Source organism: Sceloporus undulatus, chromosome 1 (genome assembly GCF_019175285.1).
Source record: "Sceloporus undulatus isolate JIND9_A2432 ecotype Alabama chromosome 1, SceUnd_v1.1, whole genome shotgun sequence".
NCBI lineage: Eukaryota > Metazoa > Chordata > Lepidosauria > Squamata > Phrynosomatidae > Sceloporus > Sceloporus undulatus.
In genome coordinates this window covers 113,186,262-113,206,222 of record NC_056522.1, presented here as the reverse complement: position 1 = coordinate 113,206,222, position 19,961 = coordinate 113,186,262, and the positions used below count along the sequence as shown (strand labels likewise).

At 39.3% G+C, this 19,961-nt stretch overlaps 1 protein-coding gene across 1 annotated transcript in view; it reads right to left on the bottom strand.

Moving 5' to 3' along the window:
- LOC121925245 (prolyl endopeptidase) overlaps positions 1-19,961 on the bottom strand; it is a 92,822-nt gene that overhangs the window by 14,014 nt on the left and 58,847 nt on the right. The window contains exon 10 of the mRNA XM_042457144.1: positions 15,646-15,749. Coding sequence (XP_042313078.1) covers positions 15,646-15,749 — 104 coding nt within the window. The remainder of the gene's footprint in view (positions 1-15,645; positions 15,750-19,961) is intronic.

The following is a 19,961-nucleotide window of genomic DNA, read 5'->3' as shown; positions in this document are numbered from 1 at the left end:
TTTTGTAAGAGCTTGGAGAGAGACACTTGTACTGATTACATTATGTAATCCAATACAGTTCTAATTGTACTTTATAATGGATCCTCTAATTCTATGTAGGCATTGATGTCAAATGTCAAATGAAATGAACAATTTATGAAAAATATGCTGTCTGAGTTCCACTAGGTGTTAATTTTTAAAAACAAAATTAAAGGATATCTAGGAGCATCAAAACATACCCTAAATCATCAAAAAGAAAGGATCCTTCAAAAATGGATAAATGTATCTCCTGTGCAAAGTGTCTTGAAAAAAAACTGAGATAAATTCACTGCCTTTTGCATCAAAAACTCTTGACTATGCTTACAGAGTGCGAGGTCTAGAACAACTTGATTATGCCTGCCAAGAATTTCTTCATAATAGTGGTCTTGTATTGTTACATGTTTTTTCATCATCACTGCATTTTAAATGTTATTTTAAAAGCTAAGAAAAGAATGTGTCATATAGAATTAATGCAGAGAAGCTTCCTAGCTAATCTCACTTAGCTGTTCATTCCTTTGGACCAGGGGTAGGCAACCTGCGGCCCACGGGCCAGATGCGGCCTGGCAAGGCCTTGGGACCAGCCCCAGCCCGGTCCTGCCGCCGATTGCCGCCGGAGCCTTTGGCCTCTCGCGTGAGGGCATGGGTCCTTTGGCCTATCAGGAGGAGGTGGGCAAGGGGGGCAATTGTCTATAGAAGCCTCTGAAACATGCATTTATATTAACATTTTTTAAAAAATCAGCAATTTTTTTTTGCGTGTCCTCCATTTTTTTTTTTAAAAAAGGGTCCTCCATTTGAAAATTTTGTCCCACATTTGTCCCGGTTTATGTATTTATTTATTTATTTAAAAATTTATTTAATTATTTATTTTTTGGCTTCGGCCCCCCAGTTGTCTGAGGGACAGCAACCCGGCCCTCGGCTCAAAAAGGTTGCCTACCCCTGCTTTGGACACTTACTCACTTGGACTGTCAAAGTCTTCCTTTTAATATGCTGGCAAACAGTAAAAATATATACATATCTCTTTCAGACCTAACATTTCCTAGAAACGCACATCTGAGATTGTTGATTCTGATCATACCAGTGATTGCCTCTTTGCAAATAATGCTTATTACAGAAGTGGTTTACTCATCTGAGCAGTATAATATGTGAACAATCTATTCATGCAAGATTGCCCAGTCTATTTTATGTGTTTAAAAACTGTGAAATGGAAGTGAGAAGTTCAATTGAGTTGGCTGAGGAAGCAGTGGCTATTTTTTAAAACTGTCAAAATAGCATCAAAATTACACTATCACAGAAGACTCTCTGAAACACTCTAGTACTAATGCCTTCATGATGTCTTTCTATTACTGCAAAATCAGATAGGCCTGAAACCTATTGGCACACTACACTAGTCTAATGATCTCTTGCGCTAGCTATGTCCATTACGCTAGCAGCTACATTTTTTCAAGGTCACACAGTGGTGGTGAGTGAAAGCAGAGAAAGTCATTGTTGACAGGTGGGCAAGGCTAGTAAGTCTGAAAAGCCTATTTATGCTTTACTGTTTTTAGGTGGGTATTTGGAACAAGGATGTTCTGGGAAGCTTGCTGGGAAAATTGCATGTCTTATGTTAATTTTCCAAGGTGGCATTCCTGTAACACATTGGCTCTGAGGACCCAACTGGAAACAAGGCCCTTGGACACCACCCACATTTTTCTGTCTTCTCATTGTCTGTGGACTTCCTTCTGTTTCTGTGTTGCTGCCTACACTGGTGTAATTATGTTGACATAGGATATCAACAGGACTGTGGCCATAATATTTTTTCAAGAACCAGAGTGTCATCCATAGAAGTGTTCCTCCAAATCTCTGCTACCATTGATGATGAGATTTATTTCTATCCTACCATTTCCCCAGATTGGGTCTTGAAGTGGCTTAATTAAAAAAAAAAACACTGTTAAAAATCCACAAGATACAAAAATCAAAATAAGAAGCAAAGGTACCTTCTCTGGGAAGAGAGTGCTAGAGCATCCCACCAGATGTACTTCTGAGGGAGGTGGGATACAGAGAAGGGCCTCCCTAGCAGTACAAACAGGTTCATAAGGGAGACTATTATTCTTCAAATAACCTGGACCTGAGACCCATAGAGCTTTAATGGTCATCATAAGCACTTGGAATTGTGCTCAAAAATGGACCAGCAGCTGGTTGAACTGTTTGGACTAGTTGAACTTTCTGAACACTCTTCAAATGCAGCCACACATAAAGTGCATTACAGTAATTCAACCAAGATGTAACTAAGGCATGTGTCACTGTGGCGAGATCTGACATTTCAAGGAACAGGCACAGCTGGCACACAAGCTTTAGTTTTGCAAATGCACTCCTAGCCACTGCTGAAACCTGAGCTTCCAGGCTTATACAGTAGCTGAATTCAGGAGCATACCCAAGCTGTGAATCTTCAGCACAGAACTTCTGACTTGTCTACATTTACTTTCAATTTGTTTGCCCTTATCCAGTCCATTATGGATTAAGAAACCAGTTTAGGAGCAAATCAACTTCTTTGGCTTGTGGTGGAAAGAAGTAATATTGCTGGGTAACAATCACATACGAATGACAATGAACTCCAGAATTCTGGGCAACCCCTCCCAGTGATTGCATGTATACATTAAAAAGCACAGGGGGTAGAACTGAACCCTAAGGGACCCCATAGGCCAAAGGGTTAAACAGACAGCCCCTCCACTGTAAAACAGTGCCCCCAAGTCCCATTCCAGCAAGGCAACTTAGAAGAATACCATGGTCAATGGTATCAAAAGCTGCTGAGGGGTCCAGCAGAACCAACAGGGACACACTCCCACTGCTAGGGAGGCCCTTCTTTGTATCCCACCCCCCTCACGGGTACATTTGGTGAGGACACACAAGAGAGCTCTCTCAGTGGCTACCCCCATGCTCTAGCACACCCTTCCCAGAGAAGGCATCCTTGCTTCTGACACAGGTCACCCACCAAGGTGTTCAAAGCCATTTTCCTCCCATAACCAGGCTTGAAACCAAAATTGATCTAGATAATCTGTTTCATCCAGAAACCGCTAGAGCTGAGAGACCACCACTCACTCCAGCAATTTGCCTAAAAATGAAATGTTAGAGACTGGCTGGTAATTATTCAGAATGGTGGGATCCAGGGATGGCTGTTTTAGAACGATGTCCTTCGGGAAAGGTAGGATTTCTGCCTTGTTTTAGTGAGCATTCCCTGTACCTACTCAGTCAGTCCCTCTCTGTCTATTATTATTATTATTATTATTATTATTATTATTATTATTATTACGCTAGGAAGGGCAAGGATCAAGAACACATGAGGTGACTCTCACCTCTCCAAGACTCCTGTCCACATCCTCAGGCTGCACATATGGAAAAGTATCCATTGCCACTCGAAAGCAGGGGCCAGAGTTATACAGTCGACCCTCGGTATCTGCAGGGGATCAGTTCCGGACCACCACCATCCCTCACAGATACCAAAATCCACAGATGCTCGAGTCTGCATTATCCCCAATTTCACTGCAGCAATGAAGTCACGCTGCAACTGGACACAATGGGACTTTACCTAAATATCTGAGGGTGAGGGTGGCAGGGGAAGAAGTCCACTCTGAGCCAGCCAGCAGGATCCTGGCACCGGCCTCAGTCTCCAACCTCATCCTCCGCCACTGCCACCTCTTCCTCCTCCTCCATCTTCCCCTCCCAGGTGTGGGGGAGCCCCCTGCCAGCTCTCCATCTTCTCAGAGCTGGAGGAGACAGTGGCAGTGGCACTTGCAAGGGTTCTGAATCCAAGCAAGACTAAACCCTACAAGGTGGTGATCTGCCCATGAGAATGGAACTATAAATAGTTTTTCCATACCCAGATCACATTCACTCCACTCACTACAGAAAAAAAAAAGGTCCAGAGTATGAATCAGGCAAGATACCACTTGGGACAGACCCATGGTTGTCATGGCACTCATGAAGCCCTGAGCCACAGAGCAATCTGAGCATGGATGTTGAAACCCTCCAGCACTACAGGATGAGGGGATTCCAACACCAACCTGACACTATCCCTGCTAGCTTAGGAAGGGAGACTGCTGAGCAGAGGGGTGGGGCAGTACACAAATAGAATCTTTAATCTGTCCCAGCCACCCCGCTTCAGATAAACACACTCAAAACCAGAGTATGGTCAAGGGGATGAAATTTTGACAGACTACTGCAACTCCACTCGCTGCCTAGCTGGTGCCAGTTGTCTCTGAACTGGAGGATAAAGCTGAGGAAGTTTACCATCCAACCAGGTCTCTGTGATACAAGATAGGTCAACATGTTCATTCAAGACCAAGTCCTTGGTGACAGCTGTATTCCCATTTACTGACCTGGCATTCACCAGTAGCATTTTCAACCCAGGGGTTCTGTTGCTAAAACCATGCAGATTATTTGAGTTAGGGGACATTTTGGGGACAACTAGCACTCTATTCCTGTCCTGTCAATTAAAGTGTAACTGTTTCTCCTTTCCATATCTTCTTCTGCCGTGTACAACTGTAATGGCTGCTCTGTAACTCCTGTATTTCCCTTCCTCCTGAGAGCTTGAGAGCCAGAGAAACAGGGCTGGAGGTCACATACAATCAGTGACTTGACACTTTGGCCTTCCCTTGATTGATGGAAAAGAAGCAACCTATGCTAGTTTTCACTATCAAACTTACAATGCAAAATAATGGCTTTGTAAAACTAAGAGCATCATATGCACAGATATGACAAAGAAAATTGCAAAATTGTTATAAATAATCAAGTAAGCCTACAGAAGAGTTCATTTCACCAGCCACCCATGAGGCAAGATAGAAGCAGCATCATGCTGTTGGAGGCTAAGTTTGAGAAGCCAGCCATTTAGGGGGTGGAAATCCCTTGTTAGTGAATCTGTCTGTCTAGTAACAAGAGGCTGCTGGAAATAAACTCACTAGGAGGCCAAAGGAAAGAGTAAAAATGAAAAGAAAGATAATTCTTTCAAAAAAAGTTCAGACAGAAATCCTGCAGTGAAGGGCACAGTCATTTCTTTTTATTCTTGCTTCACCAACTTAAAAAAAAAAACAGTTTAATTCCCTCTACATAAATACCAAATGTCAAAAGGCTTGGGACAAAGTGGGTTAACTTTTGAAGTTGTTTTATTTTTGTTATATTTTCTTCTGAACTTTTACTAAGTAAGCTGAAGATCAGGAAGCATTTCTTATACTTGAAAAATAAAATGGTATCGCCTCTCTCATTTAATACATTACTAGGAAAGTTGAGAAATTAAAAGTCAAATTATTTTCATTTAAGTAGCTCTTAATGTCAAAAACCCTCCTATGATGCAGGTAATTATTAAAACAACAGCTGGGGGGCAGGGAGGATAAAGTCAAAAGGAAGATATAAAACCGACCCAGAGCTTTTTGCAACATAAATAATGGATGACATTAAAAGGTGCATTGCAAACTTGATCCCCATTTTCTTCCTGCTCAGTCTGACATCTTTTCCGTCCCTACAAAGAGTCCTCTTAAAAACAACTATCCAGTGGTCTGTAACTGGTACAACTGACATAGCAATGCATTTGTGCCACTGGACATAGGCATTATCTTTAAACTACAACAGACAAGTTGCCTATTCAGTCCATCCTTGTCAAGCATAAGTGGCAGGAGCTGTGACACTTCAGACAGAGGCATTTCTTAGCCCCTCTTAGAGGGAAAAATATCATTATTTTTCACTTAGCTTCCAGTCATTGTGGTGGATTGCACACAGGCAAGTCAACTGAAATTGAATCCAACCAAAAATTAAGTGATAATAATGGGTTATCTTCCAAACAGGTATACAGTTGGTCCTCCATATCCATGGATTCAATCATCCATGATTTAAAAATATTCACACGCACACACATCCAACCAGCATGTTTTATATAACCATTTACTATCCCGTTATATAGAATGTCACTTATGCAACCATGGATTTTGGTATCCATGGAGGTCCTAGACCCAAACCTCAGAAGATGCCAAAGACCCACTCACTTGTTATTAATAGCGGATTCTCTCATTCCAGTTGCTTGATTCCACATTTTCAGATGGCAGCAACATTTGAAATTATTTTCAGAAATCAAGTCTCTCCCCCGACCCAAGTTTGTACATCACAGTTCCACTTCATGCCTTTGACTTGAGAATCAAATGCTGTAACCTAACTTGCACAAAGTCATTATTCAAGATTGAAGTTGATTTAAAAATTAACTGCTCAACCTTTTTCAGAATAAGTCATAAGAATCACTTCCAAGTGTAATATCCTAGATGGAAAGAGTATTGGCTATTTAATCTAATTTTCTATGAATTCTTACTTAAGTTATATTAGAAGAGATCTTTGCATGGTCTTCCAGGTGAACAATATAGCATAAGAGTGTACCGTTTTGTTCTACTTACTAATTGTTATTGTGTGCTGTCAAGGTGTGTACAACTTATGGAGGCCCTAAGGCAAACCTATCACAGGGTTTTCTTGGCAGGTTTCTTTAGAGGGGGTTTGCCTTTGCCATCCTCTGAGGCTGAAAGAGTGTGACTTGCCCAAGGTCACCCTGTGGGTTTACATGCCTGAGCTGGGATTTGAACTCTTGTTATCAGAGTCATAGTCCAATGCTCAAACCACTACACCATGGTGGTTTACTCATATACAGATTATTCAGATTACAAATTACTTTAATCTAATTACATAAAAGGAAAATATGGATGATGTCAGCATTTTGATATAAATGAAGCTCCTCTCTAACACAAAGTATCTGCAAAGCTTTCTATATCTGACATTCTTTTTCTCAAAAAATGCCCCATCCACTTTGCTTTACCAATCAAATACTGAAGATTATTTTACTTAATAGTAAGACAATATAATTTAGAAGTAGGCCTAAATGTAACATGATGCTAAGAGAACAGCTGATAATGTCTGGCTTCTCCATACCCCTCTGCCTCCCTCTGCTTCAAGCTGTGTTAGGTGCTATGCTAGTTTAACAATAGCATTAAAAAGTATTAGATTATAACAGCAATAATACTCCCTTAATCAAGGTACATGATCACAGAGTTTGTTTATATCTGATACAGAAATTGAGGAAATATTTTTTAGCTATGAAATTAGATCTTGATTGGAGAGTAATAGCTTTTGTTTGGCAGAACAACTAGAGTTTCCAGCATTTGTCCTGGCTCTCTCCAGTTTATATAGATTATTCAGTTTGCAAGTAAAATAATTCTTCACTTTGAAGAGAGCTGTTTGTATCTTACAACATACTGCATTGGAAAAAAAACCAGTTAAATAAATTTCCTTTAAGAGCCACTTTCCTATCATAAATCACGGTCTTACATGGTTACTAGGAACTGATGCTCACTGTAAGGTGTGTTGGGTTCAGTCCTTCTGTACATGAGATGGGAATGGGACACCAGTTTGCCACATGACCAAAAAGATCTGGGGTTGGCCCTACTAAAAATTGCATCTTCCAGGACCTCCTACACTTGTGATGCAGCTAAGCAGCAATATTAAGAATTAGACTCATGGAGAAAAGGTACTGAATCCTATTATGAATTGAGCCGAGAGGAGTACACACAACAATACGTCATTCCAGTGACCCCACTCCTGACCAAGCAGCCACACGTTCTTTCCAATTTATGTAACCATCATTGTATGCTCTGTGGCAAGAACATTAACTCTGGTGGGCATGGGACCTAATTTCAAACCCCTGGATAGCAACATGGCTGTACCTATCTGCTGAAATTCAGTGGCATATGACAACTGGAAGTGAGGGAAAAGTTACTTCCAATTTCACTCCAAATTTTCTCAGGAAAACAAAGCCTGTGTTGCTCATAGACCTTATTTTAGAATAAAACCATGCTTTCTTGATGTTCCCCCATGTTCTTTGTTTTACTGAGAAAATGTACAGATTCTTTTCCTGCCTTCCTTCAGTAAAGCAACCAGGATGGTATGCAGCCTGTGTACTGGCTACCCCTGCCCTAAGGCCATATCCTTAATTATTGCAAGTGACTGTGCATCTCTAAGCATCTGCAATTATTAACAAGACTCTACTGCTTTTACAAAAATACTTTTAAATTCTCAAAAAAAAAGGGGGGGGAGTTAGATCTGAGAAAAGATGTCAGAAGTTTTTCTGTCTTGGGAATATATGAAATGGTAAAGTGTTAATTGTTAACTCAAAGAGGTGAGATTAATCTATATTCTTAAAGGAATATTTATAATACCTGGAAAACTACAGTTAAAAAGGGACCGTGTATGGGTTCCATTTCAGAAAGAATAGGGGAAAGAGGAAGGACTGAGGCAAATGGACTTTCAAGTAAAGATAAATTAAACCCCCAAATAAATATTTATTCAGAAGATTGCAGCCCTGTAAAGATAATAAGTATGCCTTTTTCTTCCCCAATTTTACCCCATCTGATAATGTCCACCGAGAACTGGAGGCAAAAGGAATAGGACTCACCACAAGTTACTACAGTTGGCCCTCTATATCCACAAATTATCTACAGCTTGAAAATATTCCAAAAATATATGAATTCCAAAAAACAAACACTTACTTTGCCATATAAGGGACGCCATGTTGCTTTTGTTGTTGTTTGGCTTCAAGTCGTTTCCAATTTATGCTGACCCTAAGGTAAACCTATTACAGGGTTTTCTTAGCAACTTTCTTTCAGAGGGAGATTGCCATTGCCAACCCCTGAGGCTGAGAGAGTGTGACTTTCCCAAGGTCATTTAGTGGGCTTCATGGCTCAGCAGGGATTGGAACCCTGGTCTCCAGAGTCATAGTGCAATGCTCAAATCACTATGCCATGCTGGCTCCCACTGCCATTATATTTAATGGGACTTGAGCATCCATGGATTATGGTATCCACAGAGAGACCTAGAACCAAACCCCTGTGGAAACCAAGGGTCTACTGTGCAATGCAATAATCTCCAATGAAAAGGATGGAGTTATGTGGGGGAGGGAGACAGTATTCTGGAAGGCACAAGGGCTGGAGAAAATCTTCAGAAGCACTTCCTTTCTTTCACAAGACCAATCACGAATTTTATTAAGGCACATTGGAAGTGATTTCTATTAAAAATAATTTTAATTGGTACGTTTAATAACACAGTAGTAAGGATAGCAAGATCCAAGAAAGGTGTGGGAAGACACCGTGAAGCAATTTCCTCTACATTTCTGCCAATTAAATCAGTTATGATTCATCACCAGGCCAGTAAAAGCTGGTGGCCTTGTGGCCAGTGGGATGCTGTGCTACTATTTTAAATGAAACATTAAAGGAGCTATCTATCTGAGTGGGTTCAGCACCTTGGACTGCTCCTTCAAAGTTCACATGAAAACCCAGAATAGATTCACCACCTCACTAACATTGGAATCACCAGTATCTGAGATTGCCATTTCCAGTATTACCTTTTGATACAGGAAATTTGGTAGAAGGGGCATCATAAAAGGACAGCAAAAAAAATAAAAATTTTTTTTATTTTGTTCATATTGCATTGTTTTTCCTCCAAGGAGAGAAAGAGGTGGCTGTGAAGATTTTTTCTTCAGCTATTATAGACCTAGTACCCTATACATTTCAACTTGGTGCACTGAAGGGGAGGCATTTTTTCGTACTAGTGGCTCAGGGAGGAAAATGTATTAGACCTGAAATGAAGGCTCGAAAGCTGCATCCCCACTACAGAAATAATACAGTTTGATCCCACTTTAACTGTCATGGCTCAATGCTATGGTGTTCTGGGATTTGTAGTTCTTTGTGAGATATTTAGCCTTCTCAGTCAGTGAGCTCTAGTGCCACAACACACTACAAATCCCAGGATTCCATAGGATGGAACTGTGGCAGTTAAAGTTGTGCCAAATGGCATTATTTCTGCAGTTTGGATGCAGCCATAATTTGTTTTCATTTTCACAATCCATTGTATGTTGTCAGACAAGGAAATGTCCCATGCTCACTACATGATCCAGATCTTTGCTAAGGAAAGCTTCCCTAGAACATTGGCACAAGAACTTCCTACTACTGTATTTGAAAAGAGTTCCATCTTTCCAATGTGACCAAGCTGCATGCAAAACAGGATGAATGTGTGATGAAAAATTTGAGGCTGTTTTATATCATTAGCTTCCCTCTTATACAGCATTAGGCTCAATATCATATATTCATGATAAATAAGTGAAAGCATACCATTTAGTTTAAGAGATTGTGGAATAGACATCCTTTCTTTATAGTGCCAACTCTACAGACTTAACACATTGTGAAAGTAGCAAATTAAAATATCTTGGCACACATCAAGTGTGGTTTCCAGAAGTTTGATCAACTTGGTTGCCCTCCTCTGGACTGCTTGTCAATATTTTTCTTATTGATTTTTGCAAATGAGGCACTGTTGACTCATGTTTAGCCTGTAGTCTACTAACACCTCCCCATAGATCCTTTTCACATGTACTGCTTATATTTGTACTATACCAGTTTCAATGGAAGTCATTCTATATTTGTGTGTTTCATTTTTTCCTGTCTCAGTGTAATCTCTTACATTTATTCCCATTGAAATTCATTTTGTTACTTATGGTTTAGCTCTCCAATCTGGTCAAGGTCATTTTTAATTCCGATCCTGTCCTCTATGGCACTAGCTATCCCTCCTAATTTGGTATCATCTGCAAATTTGGTAAGAATTCCATCTATTCTATCACCCAACTCATTTATAAAGATGTCAAATAGTACTGGGCCCAGGAGAGAAGCCTGTGACACTCCACTAATCACATCTCTCCACGATGAAGAAAAACCATTGGGAATACCCTTTGGGTTTCATCTATCAATCAAATACAAACCCAGAAGCACTGGCTAGCCAACACTTCACCAGCTTTTCTGTAAGAATATCATGGTAAATGTTGGTAAAATGGTTGTCTATAGCTACCCACAACTTTTCCAGCTAGCTGTACTACACTCAATATAGTTTTTGGTTCTGCTTTTAATTTTTTACCTTTAAATGAAATTCCACTAATTCTGTATGAGCAATTACATTGCTGTTAACTGCCTTCAAATCGACCTCGACTCATGGCGACCCTGTGGATGAGATATCTCCAAGATCCCCTGTCCGCCATTGCTCTATTTAGGTCCTGCAGCCTCAGGCCTCTGTCTTCTTTGATTTAGTCTGATCATCTGGCATGTCGTGTTCCTCTCTTTATACTGCCCTCTAACTTTCCTACCATCACTGTCTTTTTCCAATGAGTCATGTCTTCTCATGATGTGGACAAAGTATAACAATCTCAGTTTAGATATCCTGGCTTCCAGGGACAGTTTGGGCCTGACCTGTTCTAGAACCCATTTGTTTATCTTCTTAGCCAGTGGCCATCAATGTATCCTCAGCACTCTTCTCTAGCACCGTATCTCAAATGACTTTATTTTCTTTCTATCGGCTTTCTTCACTGTCCAGCTCTTACATTCATACATGGTGATGGAGAATACAATGGCTTGGACAATCCTCACTTTGGTGTTCAGACTTTAGCATCTTTCTGCAATCCTGTCTAACTATGACTCTGACTTCTGTCCATAGTTCTTCTGGTTCTTGGTCAAAAAGGCTTAATAGTGCAAATCTGTTTTTCACACTTTCTTTAAATTCTATTGAGATGTTTTCCACATCATATTTTGGCATGGTTATTGATTTCGTATCCCTCTCCAGCTTTATTCCAATCTTGGATATTAGTACTTGGTGATCTGTGCTGTAGTCTGCACCTGGTATTGTTTCTGCTGCAAGAATGGAGCTTCTCCATCTTCTGTTCCCATTATGTAATCTATTTGGGTTTTGTGTTGATCATCCGCTGATTTCCATGTGTACAGTCTCCTCTCTGGTTGCATTAAGAAGATATTTGCAAAGAATAGATTGTTGGCCTCACAAAACTCTATTACACACTGTCAGTCACTATGCACTGACAAATATCCAAAAAGTAAAAGAGAGACTGCAATCATATATAGTACATCAGTAGCTACCACATATGGGAATGTCCTCTTTCCCACATTAATTTGGTAATCAGACCTTGGGGTGAACACCACTTACTCAAATTGGTTCCAGCTAACACAAGTGAAGGAATATTTAAAACAATTCACAGGTGGAATGTAACTCCCATCTAATTATCAAGAGTAGCTAAAATGTCCCACAATAATCATGCTGGAGGGGTTGCACACAAACTCTCTCTCTCTACATGGATAGAATGTCCCAAAGTTAAAACTTTTTGGATGGCAGTCATAAACAAGATCTCATTTGTCACCAAACAAGCCATCCACTTTTGTCCTCCACTTCTGTTACTCCATTTGTATACCAAAGAAAACAATGTTCTGAAACACTGAAACCTTATCGCCTTCCTTCTGGCTGTGGCAAGAACTGAAATAGCTGCCCACTATGGGAGATTTAACTTTATTAAAATGGTGGGCAAGAATTTGAAATACAAGGTTTCTGAAAAACCCTTTACTTCACTTAATAGTAGTTGATATAACTGCACTATGGACTAACATTTCCTTCAAAAGAAATCATACTCCTTTTATGAAGACTGGCCCACATTAGCCGAGACCATTGTCAGGAATTGCTGACTTATGGATAGATACTTTCTGCTTAAACTTGATCCCATAGTGAAAGGTTCCATCAGTGAACTTTTGTGTTCATCTTAATCGTACATCACCCAGACATCTGCACTAATACAATTTCCAGTTAACTTGTTTCCTAAGCCTGTTTTAACCTTTTTGTTGTTGATTTCAGGTTCTTTATGGAACTGAAATAAATAAAAGTCTCTCTCTCTCTCTCTCTCTCTCTCTCTGTGTGTGTGTGTGTGTGTGTGTGTGTGTATTCTTGAGTCTTCCTATGTAGCTGCTGCCAGTTTCTGCATCCATGACAACATCCACGTGGCTTCGCCTTTGAAAATGAAAGAGAGTTCATAGCGTGACCCTTCTTTGGATATTATACCACCCTCAATCTTACATATCCTTATATAAGGGTAATACTTTTCAAAAGCCCTATCTTTTTCATGTGGGGAGGAGCTACCATGTTTTTTCTTCTACTTCACCTTTAAATATCAAGCAAGTATTACTTATACATCACCAAAGATAAAGTGATTAAATTAGGTGTTTGCTTTTTTAAAATCTGCAAATCTCAAATAATTACTGTAAACAATTATTGTAACAACTCTGCAAGTTTATCTAGGATCAGAGAGATGGTCTAACATGCTGTAAAGTGGGTTACATCAAAACTCATGTTATATGCAATAATGATTTAGACCACCCACTTTAATGAAATGAAAACAGATTGCTTGTTACTCTTTATCTGCCAAGTTTACTAAAAAGAATACTAAATTTAAATCTATAATATTTCCTAAGAGTGATTACTTTAGAACAATATCAGAATGATACTTGTAGAAACTACACCCTTTTTTTACTACTGATACTTCTTCAAAAACAAAACAAAACAAAATTACTGCATGATGCAACCCACTCAATGAATAATGCTGAATTTTTTCAGTGTTCTATAATTCTAACATGAATTGATGCAACCATAGAAGTAATTCCAGGCTCTGCAAATATTTTAACCTGAGATACCCATTAGCTCCTTCCACTGAACATTTTAATTACACGGGTATTTGACTTCAATTATTGTCATCTCACTGAACTTAGGAACACTGTACTTATTAAAATTACAAATCCATGCCTTTTATAAGAACACAAGATGGGATTCCTTCACCCCTGAAGGAAACAACATTAGTCCATGTTGCATTTGTATCAACCACTATGATGTGGTGCCCTGTGTAAACACGCACATACACACACACACATACACCAGTATGGCGAGCTTCTGTTTGGGATGCAGTTGCTTCATTCTATTATATTACCTTCTGCAACATTCAACACTTGTGCTCAATCGATATGCCCACTTGAACCCAATCAATATGCTCACCTCTTATTGAGCAGTTCTAGCTCACTCCTTAATCTGAGGATTTTTTTTGGGGGGGGGGGGGGAGAGACATATTATTGACTAATCCCAGCTATGCTGGTTGTTTCAATTGCTTTCTATGGTCCATTCTCACTTCTTTCCCTGTAGACATTTACAAATAGCTTCAGTGTGAACAAGGAGATGGCCTATTCAGATGATGAGATGATTTTCCCCACTACTTTTAAAAATATATATTGTTTAAAAACCCAGTATGGTAAAAAGTAATGGTACTTTTTACTCCTAAGCAATGAGCAAAAAACTTTGCTTAAAAAAAAACATAATAGCTTCTACAGTAATGATTCCAAGCCCTGTGTTCCCATCCCTTATATACAGTGCTGTCCTTCAGCAACTGATACAGACTTTTGAACATGACAGTTCTGTATTGCCATCAAGGCTAACAGCTAATGAAAAGTGAAATCATCTACAAAAGGTTGCTGTGGAGCCACCTTTTTAGCCTGAATGCTTGTGTTCAAGGTTCAGCCAGTGAGGTGAACACTAAATGGGAGGGAGCATATTCAGTTCAGTCAGCCTCCTCCACCTCTACAAAACTACTATACACTGCAAAGAGCTGGAGCATCAAGTACATGAACAACTAGGGAAAGCAGGAAGGCAAAACCACTCTGTTCTAGAAAGTGTCCCCCATTTGGTTTTGGAACCAAATGCATTTTGGTTCCAAAACTAGAACGCTGATAGGTTGAGATGGCAAATGAAATACTGGGGAGGAAAACAGTAGAGTTCCCGAACAGATAAGGGCAATAAAGGGGGACAACTGAGGTTTCTTCTGATCCTCAATAACTCTACCTTGGGGGTGAAACAGATGGGCAGGAAGGAGCAGTCAGAAACTACTCCCGTCCAATCACTCCAAGGCCGCGGTGACCACATGCCATGGCCCCAAGGGAACCAGCTGCCGCAGTCCCCAACGGACCGCAGCAAGAAGAGGAAAAGGTCTGCTCCTTTTTGGGCCACCTGGTACAGCCTTGGTGCAGCTTCCACAAAGGTTGGGGGATGTGTCATGTAACCACCACACCCCCAAACCACACAGAAGCCAGCTTTTTAAGCCTGTCTGTTTTGGGCCTTGGTTTCAAACAGTTGCCAGGGAAGCACAAAGGGATGTAGGGAAGCTCTGCTAAGATGACTGGGACATACTCTTTTCTGCAGAGGCTTTATGCAGTTTCCATACAGACAAGGAAAAGGAGCAAATGCCGAAGAAGCTGCATCCCAGTGTCCCACACACTGCCATGTATTTCTGCCTCTGACTTACCCCTTTTCCCACCTGGTCAGTCCAGGTGATGTCACCTCTAAATATTCCAACTGCAATCCAAGGTACATTCACATTTATTTTTTGTTTTGAAATTAGCTCCTCAAGAATACATTTTAGAATAAACTCTGAAGCCTACAGATCATGAATGATAACAAACCCTAGTTACTAACTGTAAAAACCACAGTGTGACAGGATGCAAAATGAAAAAGCTTCTTAAGAGGACATGATAACTATTTCACAGAAATTGTGAAATATGTAAATTCCTATTTTCTAATGGGTTTCACCTTAAAACTATAGTTGTGATGATACAAAAATTGACTGAGAGGTCCGTTCAAAGAGATTTTATTACATAAAATCTTAGCATTTACTGGAGATCACTGGAATCTATAAAGAAAGCACAATTTTCTTTTCCTTACCTGCACTGTCTGGTAAGCTGAAGGATCAAATCCTTTCACTGTGACCTCTCGGAAAACACTTGGCTCTAGTTCTTCTTTGGTCAGATCACAGTGGTAAATAATACCTAAACATATAATTCAAGTGTGTCAGTTAATTACATCAAATTGCAAAAATGTGTAGCTATTATCATTAATATACCTTGTAAGCAGTATACACAACTGACTATTACCATACAAAAGGAGTGGACAGATTTAAAGGTTGTGGGATCTGTTTTGTTTTGTTTTGACTGAATACTGAATTGAATGGTGGCTCAAGAGGAATGTTAATTACCAAGTGCACATTATGAAACATACACTGGAATATATTCCAATCTACTTGCAAATTGCCATAGATAATCCATTTCTATTATCTAAGTAAGGGCAAGGGCCAGTCCACCCTTGGAGGGTATATTTCAATATATTTTAATGTAATTAATTTAACTGTATTCTGATGTTAACTGTAATTTGATTAATTTAACTGTATTTAGTTAAGGTAAGGGGATAAATTTTTAGTTGTGTATGTGTTATGTAACTGTGTATGCATTTTTGTAAACTGCTTTGATCTGCTGGAAAGGCGGCATATAAATAAAATTTATTATTATTGGCAAGATTTGTTCAGAAGGGTTTGCTATTGCCTTCCTGTGTGGCTGAAAGCGTATGTCTTGCCCAAGACCACTCAATGAGTTTGCATGGCCAAGAGGGCATTCAAACCCTGTTCTCCCAAAGACCTAGTCCAGTTCGGAAACCACTATACGTACTATGCTGCCTTCTTAAACCTGCTTTATTTAATATATCTCAAGAAAAAGTTTAAATTATTTTAATTTTCTGCCCTTTATATTAGTTGAAACTCTCAAGAAAGATACAATGCAGCATCTACCTAAATATGTTAGCACTCTTGCTTTTATTTAAAATCTGTTCTTTAAAATCAACTCTTTGTAAGCTTACCATTGAGTAATAACACCTTTAATTATACAAGGCTTCACATCACTAGGGCCTTTGAGATATACAATCAAATGCTTTATTTTATACCCTGAATTAAAAAAACACTAGCACTGGACACCTTCCAAATGAATGAATACACCATGAAAAGTACTTCCTTTTCATTCAGTATTCGCCTTTATTTCTGCTGTCGCAATTTCAGAGAACTGTTCTCTTCCTATCTTCATCCTCTGCCAAAAAAAAAAAGCTGTGGTCAAACCCTTCCTATTTCAAGTAACATGGTTTCATTCCAGAGCAAGAGAAGCTAAGGCAACAACATCTCCCAAGGACATTTATTTGTTGCACATTTAATGGAGTTACTCAGGCCAGCCTCCAACAATGTTGTGTTAGCTCACTGTGCTTGAAGCTGATAACTCAAGGGAGGGAATAAAGGGGGGTGGAAAGCTCTCCTACTGAATTTTGTCTTCATGAATGAAGCACACTTTATATCTGAATGTTGAAAAATCATATTCACTGCAATTCCATGAAAGCTGCCCGTCTGCCTTGGTTAGCAACATATGTAGTAATATCTCACATTAATCAGAATAAGTTAAGTGGATTTTCCCCTTTTAGTGTTTCTTAATACAAATAGTAAAATGTACTCTGCTACAGGCATCATAGAACAGCTCATCAAAGTATGTCAGATTCAACCAGAGGAAGAAACATGTAAGTTGTTCTGTTTCTAAACCAGTCATGTCATTGCACAGCACATTCAAAGTAAATTACCCAGATTTTTTTACTACTTGAGAATACTGTCCAAAAATGCCTCACTAAATCCTTACATACTTTCTAAGGATTATGCATGGCAAACATCATCCTAGGCTATTGACTCTTCCTTTTTTCTTTTTTTAAAATAATTTCAGACTTGCTGAAGACATACAGTACTTTTCCACTGGATGTAAATTCTGTTTGATTTCAAGGCTTCTAAAATCCATACACTTAATACTTGTTTATATGTAACAAAGTTTACCAGAAAGATGGAAAGAATGAAAACAATTTCTTTAAACAACAGCATTCAACAGAAGAAACAGTAAGCTAAATATTTCAGTGAAGGCACTCTGTCAGACACACATGGGCTTGTACATACATTTGTTAAGGTGGTGCCCTTTATGTTATGATCTGTTACCCAGGTCTGTTTTCTCCTTTCTGCATTGTGTAAACTAAGCTAGCAGTGTTGTTGTTGTGTGTCTTCAAGTAGCCTTGACTTACAGTGACCCTTAGGTTCAATAGGAGAGCAAATGTTCAAACCAGTATACCATGCTGGCTCTCCTGGGTGAGCTAGCAGTACAACTGAAAAATAATACAGATGTATTGATATGAAAACAAACTATAGCTTAAAAGTTACACTTAAGAAGTAATTAATTAGTTATACTTCCAAGCTCCTAACTTAGCTGTTGTCCCAGGTTAATTATTGCTATAGTTGTGTTTTTAAAAAGTAACCCTTTCCTCTGAGTTCTCAAAAGTAACTAGATAGTTATTTCTAAAGAAAAAACTTTCTATGCCATCCTCCTCATCCATCTTGTTGTTGCCTTGACACGCACAAGAGGGCAGTAGCATGGAACAGCACTTGAAACAGGATATTCCTCCTGCATCATTTAGTGAGGCTAGGCCTCTGTGACTATAAAAGTTACAGTAACTGAAATAACTATATAATTTCAAAGGATTCTGCTGGCAGAAGGGTATTTCTGCTACCTGGCAGAAGAGTGTACCTAACCCTAACTCTCTACAGCTTGTATGGTTTTGGAGTTAGGATTGCACTATTAATTAAGCAGTTTGCAGTTTCACTGCAACACAAAAATAAACCACTTATTGTAGGAAAAATGTAAACAAATGTTAATGTTCAGGGGGATTTTGAAGGGCTTAATTTTGAATGGAACTTGTCCACAACTATATTTGTATTTTCCATTCTCTACTATCAGATCAGATTGCACAACTCTGTGAAGACTACATTTCTATCCTTTAAAAATATCAGCTGATGCATGATTTTTTCTTAAATACATTATTATACAGTGGGCCCTTGATATTCATTGGGGTTTGGTTCCAGGACCCCTTGTGCATACCAAAATCCATAGATGTTCAAGTCCTGTTATATACAATGGTATAGTGAAATGCCCCCCCCCTCAAATATAAAATAGCAAAATCAAGGTTTGCTTTTGGGAATTTATATCCTTTGGAATATTTTCAAGCAGTGGATGGTTGAATCTTTGGATGCAGAATCTGTGGATATGCAGGGTCAACTGTACATGTTAATCTTCCCTTCTCATCCATACATTTTTCTTCTTCCATTTTTGCGTTTATATACATACACACACACACACAAGGTAAAGGTTTCCTCTTGACATGAATGTCTAGTCGTGTCCATCTGTAGGGGGTGGTGTTCATCCCCACTACTAAGTCGAAGAGCCAGCATTGTCCAAAGATGACTCTGTGGTCATGTGGCCAACATGACTGCATGGAACTCTGTTACCTTTCCACAAAAGGGGTACTTATTTATCTACTTGTTTTGAACTGCTAGGTTGGCACAAGCTGGGATTAGTGACAGGAGCTCACCCCATCACATAGAATTTGGGCCTTGAACTGCTAACCTTCTGACGTTACAATAGTTTTTCACCACTAAGCCACAGTGTCCCTTTCATATATATATATGTCTGCTTCGCCCTATTGTCAGTTCATCGCCCACACTTACTTTTTTATTATCGCAGTAATTTGTGCTTGGTCTTTACAGACAACCTTACTTACATTAATGTATTTGGATTTTATGATGCCTTGTTGACTGATGATTTCACTGAAGTTGTATATAGTTTTCCAGAGAAAAAACAACATTTTAAGAAAGAAATAGAGCCTTTTAACTAACAAAAACCTGATGGCACACATCTTCTAGCATCAAACTGTACTCAGAAAGTTCACTCTGGTAAAGAAATTCAGATATCAGAAATTTAAAGTTTTCATCAGAAAAATATATTTCTGGTCAACTGTATAATCCCAAGGAGACATTATAATTATTTGGTTTTTTTTTTTAAAAAATGCCTAGTTTTCCCAGCATTCAAAGCAGCTTAAACTGGAACAAGTTTAAGACAAGTTGAAGACAAGCCCTTCCTTCATCCACCATCTTGAGGGAGAGAGAGAGGCAGGCTAGCTCCAAGAAGCCAAGTCCTCCCTCCAGTCCATCTCCCTTGGTCCAGGCCTCAGAGGTTGAGAAGAACTGCTGGACCTCATCCCCTTCCCCACCACTACTCCCTTCTCCTTCTGTGTCGTGTCTTTTTAGATTGTAAGCCTGAGGGCAGGGAACTATCTAATTAAAAAGACTGTATGTACAGTGC